This window comes from Moschus berezovskii, chromosome 13 (assembly GCF_049115385.1).
Source record: "Moschus berezovskii isolate FMDL1 chromosome 13, NW_MosBer_1.0, whole genome shotgun sequence".
Lineage (NCBI taxonomy): Eukaryota > Metazoa > Chordata > Mammalia > Artiodactyla > Moschidae > Moschus > Moschus berezovskii.
In genome coordinates this window covers 74,054,493-74,069,614 of record NC_142472.1, presented here as the reverse complement: position 1 = coordinate 74,069,614, position 15,122 = coordinate 74,054,493, and the positions used below count along the sequence as shown (strand labels likewise).

Below are 15,122 nucleotides of genomic sequence, written 5' to 3'. Positions count from 1 at the left end.
AACTTGTGGGGTTTATATCAACTCTGAGTACTGTCAGAACTGAATTAGAAATAATCAGTGTTAGAACATATTTGTCAGAAAAAAAATTTAAAAAAACACAACTCCTAATTTATCCGGTAGATTACAGCTCAAATATTCTCTCTTTCCTGGAAGTAATCTCCTACTCCCAGGGCTAGCTCAGACGCTGGCTCTGCTTCACGGAGCATATAAAGAGTTACTCATGTAATTCCCTGATAACTGTCTGCCCCGTTTAATTAGACCATAAGCTTCATAAGGGCTTGTCTTTTTGTTGAGTAGGTATTTGTTCCTATATTTCTAATTAACATCCAGAGCTAGAGACCCTCTCTTACTATAAGGTTGTTGTGAAGAATCAAAGAGTTAATATTTGTAATGCACTTATACATACGGTAAATACACAAGTATTTGCCATTATTTTTGCTAATCTTTGTTTCTACAGTTCTCACTATAAAATTGGCCACAAATAAGATAAACTGAGTTTGTATACAAATTAGGTTCAAGTTAACTGTATAGTAAAATTCCATGTAATGGGTTCATTTTCAGAATGTCTTTTTAGCATCAAGCTAAGGGACCACTTCTATAGATGGTTATAGACCAGTATCTGAACAAAGTGAACCTTGCCTGTATTATTGTCATAGGCAAAGAGGCTTTTGGGTAAAATACCCTTCCAGAAAAACCCATGTCTTAGTCTTATATTTATCTAGAGTTTGAGGGAAGGGTAAAGGATTACTTTGATTAGAAGTTTGAGCTATTTCTTGGCTTCACCACACACACACACACACACACACACGACTGGTTGTGGATCTTAGTTCCCCCACCAGGGATCACACACACACACACACACACACACACGACTGGTTGTGGATCTTAGTTCCCCCACCAGGGATCACACACACACACACACACACACGACTGGTTGTGGATCTTAGTTCCCCCACCAGGGATCTCACACACACACACACACACACGACTGGTTGTGGATCTTAGTTCCCCCACCAGGGATCACACACACATACACGACTGGTTGTGGATCTTAGTTCCCCCACCAGGGATCACACACACACACACACACACACACACACGACTGGTTGTGGATCTTAGTTCCCCCACCAGGGATCACATACACACACACGACTGGTTGTGGATCTTAGTTCCCCCACCAGGGATCAAACCCATGCCCCCGACAGTGGAAGCACAGAGTCGTAACCACAGGACTGCCAGGGAAGTCCCCATTTTTTCCTCTTTAAATCTGTATAAATAGCTTACAATATTTAAGGCCAAGATAAAATCACCAACTGAAAATAATTAGGAAAGCTAATATTTATTAGTAAACACTTGTAATTACTTAAATCCAAATAGAGTCGAGGGCTCAGCTTTGCCTTAGAGTCTATTAGAGGACCTTGGGAATCTTTCTAACAACGTGCCTTAAAGTCTCTTTGTATGTGAGTCAGTGTTTTAAACCAGTATGCTTTTACAAGGCATAAACACTCCGGGGTGACAGCACAGTACCTGGTCAGTAAGACATTTCTGAAATGAAATAAAGGATATCAGCACCCAACATTTACTGGATATTTGCCTTCTACCAGGCATTAAATTGTTTTATGCAAACATGTATTCACACATACAGACACACACAGACCCTGAGAGGCTGGTATTATCCCACTTCACGTAATGAAGACACTAAGAGAGAAAATAGCTAAAACTTTGTTGAAGTGCAGAGAGTAAAGAATGGCAGAATCAGAACTTGAACGAAAGTTCTTTAACTGGCATCAAAGCTCCTTCTTCTCTGCCCAGATTGGGTCTTCCTTAGTGATTAAATGGAAGGATGCACACAGTTCAGTTCAGTTCAGTTCAGTCGCTCAGTCGTGTCCGACTCTCCGCGACCCCATGAATCACAGCACGCCAGGCCTCCCTGTCCATCACCAACTCCCGGAGTTCACTCAAACTCATGTCCACAGAGTCGGTGATGCCATCCAGCCATCTCATTCTCCGTCGTCCCCTTCTCCTCCCGCCCCCAACCTTTCCCAGCATCAGAGTCTTTTCCAGTGAGTCAACTCGTCTCATGAGGTGGCCAAAGTATTGCAGTTTCAGCTTTAGCATCAGTCCCTCCAATGAACATCCAGGATTGATCTCCTCCAGAATGGACTGGTTGGATCTCCTTGCAGTATAAGGGACTTTCAAGAGTCTTCTCCAACACCACAGTTCAAAAGCGTCAAAGTTCAACCCTTTATCATATAAATAAGCTCACATTGAAAGAAAACATGTGAGGTTTCACTATTAAGCACTCAACTCCATCCTTCCTTTTTCTTAATTTTCCATCAGAAAATGCTTCTAATTTCTCCCCAAGAAAATAAACCTTAATGGCTTTTTGTCAGTTTTATTGTGCTGTTATTAGTATCTGCCATTCAACCCGTTTCCTTAGTTTCCTGCTTCCATTAAAGGAGACAAGCAAGTATAAACAGCAGATACAAGTGACTAATGGAGATGTAAGAAGAGTTCAGAGTGGTCAAAGCAGGATCCTACACGTTAGATGCTTAAGAGGAAATGTATCTTATAATGTTCTGCTTATTGTAGCTGGTTCACATGAAAATGATAAGCTCTGGGAAGTACAACTGAACCCCCCCATTACTCTTTAATGTCTACTGGCAAATTAGAAACTACAAAATAGTCTGCAGTGAGGTCTTCAGATACTGAGGTCTGGAAAATTAATTAGAAAACTACCTCTTTCTAAATAATTCAGTCCAGCAAGATTCTGAGGGTAATTTACTGGTACAATTAATTTACAAATAAAACAGATAGATGCCACTGCCAATGTTTATGTGATGTTATGAGCTTGCAATTAAATAATTATGTCTAAGTAGATGCTGTATAACAGAAAAAAGGCATAGAGGGTATTTATTATCAACATGAAACCATACATCCATGACCTCTGTTTTATCAAATGCTACAGATTATAGAGCTGGAAGTTACTCAAAATTAATGGACTTCCATTATGACCAGATAACCCTTTTTTTTTTTCTTTTCTTTGTCACTATGCTCAGTTTATGGAACCTTACTTACCCAGCAGGGATGAAACTCCAGGCCCAGGGAGTAACAGCACTGAGTCCTAACCACTGGACTGCAGTGGGGGATGAGGCAGTGCGGGGGGTTAGTGGGGATCTGTGAGGAATTACCCCACCCCCAGCTACTCTGAGTTGGAGACAAATACAGCAATTTCTAATTGAAATCACCCAGATCATCCACCCCATCTAAGAGCAACTCTAAGTTCAGTTCAGTTGCTCAGTCGTGTCCAACTCTTTGTGACCCCATGGACTGCAGCACGCCAGGCCTTCCTGTCCATCACCAACTCCTGGAGTTTATTCAAACTCATGCCAATTGAGTCGGTGATGCCATCCAACCATCTCATCCTCTGTCATCCCCTTCTCCTCCTGCCATCAATCTTGCCCAGTACGAGGTTCTTTTTAAATGAATCATCTCTTCGCATCAGGTAGCCAAAGTATTGAAGTTTCAGCTTCAGCATCAGTCCTTGCAATGAATATTCAGGACTGATTTCCTTTAGGATGGACTGGTTGGATCTCCTTGCAGCCCAAGGGACTCTCAAGAGTCTTCTCCAACACCACAGTTCAAAAGCATCAATTATTTGGATCTCAGCTTTCTTTATAGTCCAACTCTCACATCCATACATGACTACTGGAGAAAACATAGCCTTGACTAGATGGACCTTTGTTGACAAAGTAATGTCTCTATTTTTTTAATATGCTGTCTAGGTTGGTCTTAACTTTCCTTCCAATGAGCAAGCATATTTTAATTTCATGGCTGCAGTCACCATCTGCAGTGATTTTGGAGCCCCCCCAAAAAAGAGTCTGTCACTGTTTCCCCATCTATTGGCCATGAAGTGATGGGACCAGATGCCATGATCTTTATTTTCTGAATGTTGAGTTTTAAGACAACTTTTCCACTCTCCTCTTTCACTTTCACCAAGAGGCTCTTTAGTTCTACTTCACTTTCTGCCACAAGGGTGGTGTCATCTGCATATCTGAGATTATTGATATTTCTTCCGGCAATCTTGATTCCAGCTTGTGCTTCTTCCAGCCCAACATTTCTCATGATGTACTCTGCATATAAGTTAAATAAGCAGGATGACAACATACAGCCTTGATGTACTCCCTTCCCGATTTGGAACCAGTCTGTTGTTCCATGGCCCTAACTGTTGCTTCCTGACCTGCATACAGGTTTCTCAGGAGGCAGGTCAGGTGGTCTGGTATTCCCATCTCTTTCAGAATTTTCCACAGTTTGTGGTGATCCACACAGTCAAAGGCTTTGGCATAGTCAATGAAGCAGAAATAGATGTTTTTCTGGAACTCTCTTGCTTTCTCCATGATCCAGAGGATGTTGGCAATTTGATCTCTGATTCCTCTGCCTTTTAAAAGCAGTTTGAACATCTGGAAGTTATTGGTTCACCTACTGTTGAAGCCTGGCTTGGAGAATTTTGAGCATGACTTTACTAGCGTGTGAGATGAGTGCAATTGTGTGGTAGTTTGAGCATTCTTTGACATTGCCTTTCTTTGGGATTGGAATGAAGACTGACCTTTTCCAGTCCTGTGGCCACTGCTGAGTTTTCCAAATTTGCTGGCATATTGAGTGCAGCACTTTCACAGCATCATCTTCTAGGATTGGAAATAGCTCAACTGGAATTCCATCACCTTCTCTAGATTTGTTCATAGTAATGCTTCCTAAGGCCCATTTGACTTCCCATTCAGCTCTAAGTTGAATAATATTAAAAGCCAGGTATTTATGAATTCTTTCAAAAGTTAAGGGATGAAATAAAATCTGTTTATTGGTCATAAGTTTATATATTGTTCCTGAGCAACCAACATTTGCCTTTCATGTAACTAGAAGTTGATGAAAAGGGAGAACTGAAAACCTATGAATAGAAAGTTCCAGTTCACAGAGGCAGCTCTTCAAAAGCAGTAACGTCTTTACAAACCCTACTGTCAGCTTAATAAAGTAGCTTATCCATTGGTGGGAAAGAAAGGGTCACTGACACTTTCCATAATAAATGTTTTCAGGATAGTAACTGTAGTCCCTAAACCAAAGACCAGGAGTTAATGCTACCTACCTGTTGATAAATGTAGAGCACTTCTCAACACCGGAGACAAGAAACACTGCAGGGTTTCCCTGGTGGTCCAGTGGTTAACAATCTGCCTTGCAATGCAAGGGACACAAGTTCAGTCCCTGGTCCAGGATGCTCCCACATGCCCCAGAGCAACTAAGCTCGTGCTCCACAACTACTGAGCCCACACTGTAGAGCCCGTGAGCTGCAACTACTGAAACCCACCACACCAAGAACCTGTGCTCCACAACAAGAGAAGCCCACACGTGGGCAACAAGAGGAAGACCGTGTGCAGCAACGAAGACCCACCACAGTCCAGAAAGTTAATAATAATAAATATAAACAAATAATAATAATAATAACTCTTAAAAGAAACACTGCAGCCACTCATATCCTAACTCAGTCAATCCTCTGGTGCTCAGAGGCTACTATTCTGTTGTTGCGATGCAAACTACTAGAGGCAATATTTGCATCTTCTACCCCGTAACACATTCCCTCTTCACCCTTACCCTGGCAGCTGATGTGAAGATACTATTTAGGGCAACGATTTTTTTTTTAAAGAAAGGAAATTTTAAAATATTTTCATATTATTTAAGGGCTTCCCTGATGGCTCAGTTGGTAAACAATCTGTCTGCAATGAAGGAGACCCTGGTTCGATTCCTGAGTTGGGAAGATACCCTGGAGCAGAGAATGGCAACCCACTACGGTATTCTTGTCTAGAGAATCCCCATGGACAGAGCAATCTGGCAGGCTACAGTCCATGGGGTTGCAAAGAATCGGACGACTGGGCGACTAACACACAAGAGCATGAGTTCTGCAGATACCTGGAAAATTTGCAAGAAGCCTAGGCAGTCACTACACACCGTCTTTCAGTCCTGGAGCCAGTCACAAGAATCAGGAAAGGAACAGGGACTTGCATGTTCAGTAAAGGACCCCGGACTGGCACTCTCAATTTATACTGTAATTCACGGTTGTTACTGTTTAGACATGTGAACCCTTCTCCCAGGAACCCTGATTGGGCCCGCGTGTCTCAGACTCCAAAGATCAGGGAAGAACCTGCGGGTCTGCTCGGGGAAGACCTGCTGGGCCGCCGCTGCACCGGACAGGTGGTTAAATACTTACAACCTCGGGCCCGCGTGCTTCCTGCTCTCCCGCGAAGTGCTCTCGGGAGCCGCCTCCAAACCCCGCCTGGGGGCCTGCGGTGGGCCCAGCGCCCCGCGCCAGGCAGGGAGGTCCTGGGTCGGGTGGGAGGCGACGGGGACTCCGAACCCGGAGCCCTGCACCCTAGTGCGGGTGTACATGGTTCAGAGCCCGCGGGGCCCCGGCCGACGCCGCTGCAGGACGGATGCGGGCGGCGCCGGGATGCGTGGCGGGTCTCGAGACTGCGACTCCAAAGAGCCGCGGCAGCGGTTTTAACAGCTGAGTTTCGGTTTCTCGCTCCCAGCACCGGACAGCACCGCCCCCCAGGACTTCCCCGACCTTGCTTCTCTCTGGCGCCCTCTGACCTGATCGCAGGAGACCGCCGCCCCGCCCAGCCAGGGATATGGAGCGAACCTGGCCGGCTCCATGTGAGTCGGTTTGAGGATTTCACAACCACCTTAAATGGTGATTAAAAGCTGTCTGCGATCAGCCACGGACACCTCGTGTAAGCACGGAGTAGCCACCAGGTAACTAAAATTCCTGAAAGACGCCTTGCTGCTGCTGCTGCTGCTAAGTCACTTCAGTCGTGTCCGACTCTGTGTGACCCCATAGACGGAAGCCCACCAGGCTCCCCCGTCCCTGGGATTCTTAGGGACTGTTTAACTGGTCACCCTAATATGAGGTTCCTGCAGAGTATTTGAGACTGTGAACAATGTATTAACCTTCAGATACCAGAGATTAGGTCAACAGTTAAAATCATCTACACACAGTTTGGCCTTTCACCAGTAAAGGCTGCTGTTTGGCTTTTGCCCAGTAAGCTCAAGATAGAGGAAATGGAAAGTGAAATCAAAGAAAAAGCACAAGTGGAGAGAAGCAAGCCAAGGAGAAGGCAGAGATGACTCCATGGCTAAGTGATTGATCGGACAGTCAAGAAGTTTTGATGAAATACCTGCTCTGTGCAAGACATTGGGCAATAATTCAACCATGGTGTGGGAATAGTTTAAAATATGGATTTGCAAGATTCTGTAGGTCTGGGGACTAGTGCCCCCATCTGTATGTTTAAAAAGCTCCCGGATGGTTCTGAAGTGTACTGGGTTGATCACCATTGTCCTAAAGCTGGCTGTACAGCCATGAAAGAAGTCTCTTCCTTCACCTAACCTGTACCCTAAGACAGCGGTCCCCCTGGTTTTGGCACCAGGGACTGATTTCCTGGAAGAATGACTGTTGGAGAGGGATGGTTTCAGGGTAACTCAAGTGCATTACATTTATCATGCCCTTCGTTCTGTTATTACTACATCAGCTCCACCACAGATCCCAGAGGCTGGGGACTCAACCTCTGTGGATGTTCAGGAAAACTAGGGCTTAACCCCTCTGAATAATTCAAAGGGACAATTGGGAACGAGCCACAAAAGTCAGGAAGTTCACCAGGAAGAAGGAGGCTTGTGGCTTAAACTGACAAGGTGTGTACCTAACTCCAGGTGGGGCAGGATGGTGGAGCACCCCAGCCTGTAGTCAGGGAGTCACCAAGGAGCTCAACTGTTTTGTTTGTCTTGCTGGTATTTGGCTCAGTCTGTAAAGAATCTGCCTGCAAGGCAGGAAACTACCTGCAATACAGGAGACTAGGGTTGGATCCCTGGTTCGGGAAGATCCCCTGGAGAAAGAAATGGCAACCCCCTCCAGTATTCTTGCCTGCAGAATCCCATGGACAGAGGAGCCTGGCGGGCTACAGTTGCAAAAGAGGTTGCCAAAGAGGGTTGCAAAAGAATTGAATACAACTTAGCAACTAAACCACACACTGGTACTTAGAAAATAAAGACAAATACATGTTTGATAGCTAGTGAAAGAATTAAATGAAGGGCAGGCAGTGGGTGGAGTGGGACAGGAAAGGAGAAGGTAGTGACAAGGTACTTGTCAGGAAGGGAAGTCAAGGTTTCTGGGCCACCCTGCAGGTCTGTCAAGTAGACTTGGGTTCTTGAACTTCAGAGAGCATCAGAACCACCTGGAGGGTGGGTGTGTTGAAACAGACTCCTGGCCCCTCATCCTTGTGTCTGAGATTCAGTAGGTCTGGGGTGGGACCCTGTGGGGTATTTTGAGGATTTATAAATAATCCACATCAGTGGTTCTCAAATGGAGTTGATTTTGCCTCCTGCAGACATTTGGCAATGCCTAGAGGTAATTATTGTGGAGCCCGGAAGTTGCTGGAGGTGGGACTACTGGCATCTAGTGGAGGCCAAGTAAGCTGCTAATACCCTACAGTGCGCAGGACAGGCTTCCCCAAACAGAAAATCATCCTGCCCCAAACATCAATAGATCAAGTTAAAATCTTTTGAACAGCAAAGGAAACCATAAACAAGATGAAAAGACAACCCTCAGAATGGGAGAAAATAATTGCAAATGAAGCAACTGGCAATGGATTAATCTCCAAAATATGCAAGCAGCTTAGGCAGCTCAATATCAGAAAAACAAACAACCCAATCAAAAAATGGACTGAAGACCTAAACAGGCATTTCTCCAAAGAAGACATACAGACAGCCAACAAACACATGAAAAGATGCCCAACATCGCTCATTATTAGAGAAATGCAAAACAAAACTACAATATGGCATCATCTCACAGCGGTCAGAATGGCCCTCATCAGAAAATCTATAGACAGATACTGGAGAGGATGTGGAGAAAAGACAGCCCTCTTGCACTATTGGTGGGAATGTAAATTGATCCAGCCACTTTGGAAAACAGTATGGAGATTTCTTTAAAAACTAGGAATGTAACTACCATATGACCCAGAAATCCCACTACTGGGCATATAACCTGAGAAAACCACGATTCTTAGAGACACATATACCCCAATGTGCATTGCAGCACTATTTACAATAGCCAGGACATGGAAGCCACCTCAATGTCTATCGACAGATGAATGGATAAAGAAGTGGTGGTACATATATACAAAGATATATTACTCAGCTATAAAAATGAACAAATTTGAGTTACTTCTAATGAGTTGGATTAACCTAGAGCCTGTTATACAGAATGAAGTAAGTCAGAAAGAGAAAAATTTCATATATTAATGCATACACATGGAATCTAGAGAAATGTTACTGAGGAACCTATTTGTAGGGCAGCAATAGAGATGCAGACATGAAGAACAGATTTGTGGACGTAATGAGGGAAGGAGAGGGTGCAATGAATTGAAAGAGTAGCACTGAAATATATACATTACTATATGTAAAATGATAGCCAGTGGGAATTCGCTGTATAACACAGGGAGCTCAACCCAGTGCTCTGTGACAACCTAAAGGGGTAGGATGGGGTGGGAGGTGGGAAGGAGACTCAAGAGGGAGGGGACGTATGTATACCTATGGCTGATTCACGTTGACATACGGCAGAAACCAGCACAACATTGTAAAGCAATTATCCTCCAATTAAAAATAAGTTAGGAAAAGGAAACAACAACCCACACCTGTATTCTTGCCTGCGAAATCCCATGGACAGAGGAGCCTGATGGGCTACAGTTCATGGGGTCACAAGAGTTAGAGACGATTTGCTGACTAAACAACAGCAAGGAACCAGTCATTTAATGGTTGCTGTTTTACAGTGACATTAAGGCTTTGGCTTTGTAAGTGGGTAAGTGATACAACTATTTGTTATTAATCTGGTGGAAGCTGAGAGAGTTTGATTTGAGACTGGGTGGGCTGGAGGTGCCTGCAAGGTGAGACATGCTTACCGTGGATCTGGGTGGTCTTTCTGGAGGTGATGAGCTTCAGAATCTCTTCCCCTGGGAAAATACCACAGGAGGTTTTGTTTCAGAAGAGAAAGCAGTTGTTTTGGGTGGTTAGATTACATTCAAATTTTGAGTAAGGGAAAGCCCATTAGGGGAAAACCAGTTCTGTTAAAGGTGATAATAAAACTGACTTTAGGAATGCACTTAGTTGACCATGTTTGTTTTACAACACAACCGTGCGACACACCCATGTTTCAAACATAAGATAGAAAAAGAAGATAATGGTCAAAATCTAAATTGCTAATTCTATTAATATTCGCTACTCTTGGCTACATTCTCAAAGTGTTTTTAAAAATGTGAATGTGATTTGTGATTACAGTAGACACCTACAGGCTTCTTCAGGGTGCTTAAGAGGGAGTCATCTACTGCCTTAGCACCCATGTCTCACCTTGGTGTGTCACTCACTCAGTCGTGTCGGACTCTTTGCGACCCATGGACTGTTGCTGAGTCCAAGCTCACTCTGCTCACCACACAAGAGGCCAATGAAAGAGACCAGGTGTTGAGGCAAGGAAAACTACTTTATTCTGAAAACCAGCTGACTAAGAAGATGGCAGGCTAGTGCCGCAAAATAACCATCTTATTGGGGGTCTGGACGCCCGGCTCTTTTATAGATCAGAGGTGGTGGGGGAGGTAAGGAAGCAAAGTAAAAAGACCATCAATCTTACAAACATCTCCCAGAACGGGCAAGCGTCAGGCAGGGGATCTATAGGTGGACAGAGTCCTGAACAAAGGCACTTAGTTCAACAGTCAGCCAGAGGGGCAGGATTCTCTGAGGCAGGCCATGCTGTATGATTATAATAGCAATAGCAACAAAAAGCAAGTCAAAGAAACTTTGAAAAGTTCCAACATGGAGTCAGAATTGTCTTCTTCTCTGCAACAGGACTGCAGCCCTCCAGGCTCCTCCGTCCATGGACTTCTCCAGGCAAGAATACCGGAGTGGGCTGCCACTTCCTCCTCCAGGAGATCTTCCCGACCCAGGGATCATCCCAGGTCTCCTGCATTGCAGGCACATTCTTTACCGTCTGAGCCACCAGGGAAGCCCCGCTTATGTGTGTGCATTTGTATGAGAAGATGGGCTGGCCTTTGGCATGGGTCGTCCTGGGGTGTGTGCCTCTGCGGCATCACCAGTGGAGAGAAGCAGGGCAAGGGGGCATGATTCTGGTCTCCGTCCCTGCTCCCACGGGGGTGTCCCAGCCCTCATCTCTTCTGTGCAGTGGACTGCTGCCTGATTTCTGTCTGAAGCAAGAGTTCTATGGCTTTAAAAGTTTGTAGAACCACTGTACTAGACAGTGGTTTATATGTTTTAAGACAGCGGTACCCAACCTTTTTGACACCTGGGACCTGTTTCGTAGAAGACAATTTTTCCACAGACCTGGGGGCGGGGGAGTGGTTTGGGGATGATTCAAGCACATTACAGTGAAGTGGAAGTCGCTCAGTCATGTCCAGCTCTTTGAGACCCCATGGGCTATACAGTCCATGTAATTCTCCAGGCTGGAATCCTGCAGTGGGTAGTCTTTCCCTTTTCCAGGGGATCTTCCCAACCCAGGGATTGAATCGGAGTCTCCTGCATCACAGCCAGATTCTTCACCAACTGAGCCACAGGGAAGCCTAACTTGGATGGCATCACTGACTCGATGGACATGAGTTTGAGCAAGCTTCGGGAGTTGGTGATGGACAGGGAAGCCTGGCGTGCTGCAGTCCATGGGGTCACAAAGAGCCGGACATGACTGAGCGACTGAACTGAACTGAAGCACATTACATTTACTGTGCATTTTATTATTATTACATCAACTCTACCTCAGATCATCAGGCATTAGATCCTAGAGGATGGGGACCCCTGTTTTAGGGGACCGGGGGAATAGCTGAAGCCTAGTGAGATAGATAAATTGCCTGAAATGTGGCCAATTAGAGATTTGTTTAGGAAATGGTTTTCTTTTAAAATAGAACTGCCTCCAGGAAATAATCATTATTCATTCCTTTAGGTAAAGGAGTTTAATCTGAGCAAAAGATATTTTGATGGGGGAAGATGGAAGCTGAGGGAAAAGAGGAGGATTCCAAAAAGCTATGCAAAGGAAAATGCTGTTTAAATGAGACATTGTTGAGAAATGGCAATTCAGGGCTCAATGAGCAGGCTTAGCCAGCGCCATGAGCAAAGATTGCAGCAAAAAGAACCTTCACCGATTTGGTCTAATGCTAAAATACGCAGGTGTGTCCTAATTTTCTGAGGAAATAAATGGAAATATATAAAAATGTATCTGATTTTTAAATCAGTTGCCTTCCATATTCCTTCATTAGTGTGAATAAATAAACAGACATACATTGTTGCTGTTTAGTCATGTTGTTTAGTCGCTAAAGGGAAAGTGTTAGTCACTTGGTCATGTCTGACCCTGACCTCAAGGTCTGTCCATGGAATTCTTCAGGCCAGAGTACTGGAGTGGGTGGGTTTCCATTTCCTTCTTCAGGAGATCTTCCCATCTCAGGGATGGAACCTGGGTCTCCTAATTGCAGGTGGATTCTTTACCGATGAACCACCAGAGAAGCCCAAGTAGAAATACATAGACTTGGCTTTTTCTTGTCATTAAAGTGTCCCATGAAGGACTTCCCTAGTGGTTCAGCTGGTAAAGAATTAAAGTGTCCCGTGAAGGACTTCCCTAGTGGTTCAGCTGATAAAGAATTAAAGTGTCCCATGAAGGACTTCCCTAGTGGCTCAGCTGGTAAAGAATTAAAGTGTCCCATGAAGGACTTCCCTAGTGGTTCAGCTGATAAAGAATCCGCCTGCAATGCGGGAGACCTGGGTTTGATCCCTGGGTTGGAAAGATCCCCTGGAGAAGGGAAAGGCTACCCACTCCAGTATTCTGGCCTGGAGAATTCCATGGACTGTATTGCCCATGGGATCACAAAGAGTCAGACACGACTGAGAACTTCCAGTTTCACTTTCAAGTGTCCCATGAAAATAGTCTGAAAATTCTAAAAAGTCCTGCTCCCTTAAATTTGATTCTATAGTGAAAAGTTCAATTAATCCAATAGATTTAGGACAACAGTTACTTTAAAGTTGTTTTTTTTTCTCTTGTAACAAAGGAACTACATGAAACACCTAATACTTGGCATAACCTCATTTTACGTGTGTGTGTGTGTGTGTGTGTGTGTGTAAGAATGAGCATTTTTATATCATGACAATTTCATATTCTTTAGAAATTCTTCAGACTTGTAGCATGCCATCATGGAATGCTGCAGTAATAAGTTGCCTTAAATTCTTGGAAGAAATCTTTATTTAATGTTAAGCATGTACCATCTACTCTGTCAACCCCGGATGCTATGGTGCGGAACAGACAGAACCTTGTTATTCCAGCTCCAAATTTAAGATTATCTACCTACCACCTTATTTTAGGAAACAGAAGGTTAGAGAAGTAAAGTGAATGTCAGCATTATGTAACAAATCCATGGCAGAACCAGAACTTGATTTAGGTCTTCTAAGTCCAAGTCTAGCTTTTTACATTTTGAAAGATGATTGTGACAAAATATATTTTGGACAAATTTCAAAATTTGGACCATTTCTCTATTATTATAATTTTGCCAGAGAACAGCTATATATTATTTTCCAAAACAGTTGTGTCAAAGGTTCTAAACCTATCAGAATCAACAGTAATAGAAGTCTTAACACTTCAGTATGCCTCCCTATAATTACATGATCAAATAATCTATATCATGACAGTACTTTATGCAACATGTCAAATTTGCAGCAAAACATGCTCATTTTAGCTCAGATTCCTTTTCTTTAACAGTGTTAAAATACTTAACCTTACAGTGTAGCACAAAGACTTCTACTTAAGAATGGAAAGATGTACATTTTCTCCCTCTATTTTTCTGTTGACAATGTGTCCCATCACTTGGGAAAATAGGAAATGTAGAAATGTGCTTTCGATGCTATTTCCTATCTTCTGAAAGGTGGCTGAATTTGTTTGTACATTTGAATCTGAGGAATACATAGTTGCTCCCATCTCTGGGTTCTAACACTGTGTGGTAGCTGTCACAGGACCTCTACTGGAGCTTCTGTGGTGGTCTGGTGGTTGGGAATCTGCCTGCCATTGCAAGGGATATAGGTTCAATCCCTGGTCCGGGAAGACCCCGCACGCCACGGGGAAACTAAGCCCGTGCACTGTAACTTTGAGCCCAGGTGATCTAGAGCCCATGAGGAGCCCTCCTGCAACGAGGAGCCCTCGCACCATAGCTAGGGAGTAGCCGCTGCTCACCGCAACTAGAGAAAGATTGAGAGCGGCAACAAGGACTCAGCACTGCCCAAAATAAAATAAATACATCTTAAAAAAAAGACCTCTACTGGCTGCAGGGAGGAAGGAATCTTCCTTAACTTTGGAAAAACTTCTGAAGACTCAGTCAGTGGCTTGGGAGATTCCTCTGAACTGGTTCTTCAGCTGTGATAGATGAATCAAACAGAAACTACAGGTTTTTACCCAGCCCCTGTGCTTTTTCCACAAGCGCCCCCTCTTTGGGAACTCCTAATTGTTGCGATGTGTTAACTCTCAGCCAACTCTTCTGTGGGCATTCACAGTCCTTTGTAAACATGGCCAGGTCAATAAAAGAATGTGTGTTGCTAGACACGTAGGGGCAAGGGAAGGTTAGGCCAAAGACTTGACCTTGAGACCTGGCAGTGCCATTTAAGAGTTTTTGACCTCAGGCAACCACTAAACTCTGAACTTTGGTTGCTTCATTTGTAAGATGGAAATATGAATCATAATAATACCACCTGTCCAATCTCCCTTTAGGGGTTTGCGAGAATCAAATGAGATAACATGTGAAAGTGGTTCATAAATTGCCCCTTGATGCCCTATAAATGGAAGTTATTTTTTTGAGCTGTCAATGCAAGAGCGTTATATATGTTTTCTAATAATACTTAAATTTGTCCTCATAGAGTTCTTAACTTCAGTTCCCACAGTTCTTGGCTTTCAATTGCTAAAACATTACAGAGCTATATCCTCAGTGTGTTTTATCTTGAAATCCCTTTCAGAATAGAAATAAAGCAGTATACGCTGCTGCTGCTGCTAAGTCACTTCAGTC

General features: G+C 43.9%; 1 protein-coding gene across 1 annotated transcript in view; it reads right to left on the bottom strand.

Moving 5' to 3' along the window:
- Positions 1-6,570, bottom strand: part of EPSTI1 (epithelial stromal interaction 1) — a 98,540-nt gene extending 91,970 nt beyond the window's left edge. The window contains exon 1 of the mRNA XM_055426039.2: positions 6,254-6,570. Coding sequence (XP_055282014.1) covers positions 6,254-6,432 — 179 coding nt within the window. The 5' untranslated portion in view covers positions 6,433-6,570. The remainder of the gene's footprint in view (positions 1-6,253) is intronic.
- Positions 6,571-15,122: the final 8,552 nt, after the last annotated feature.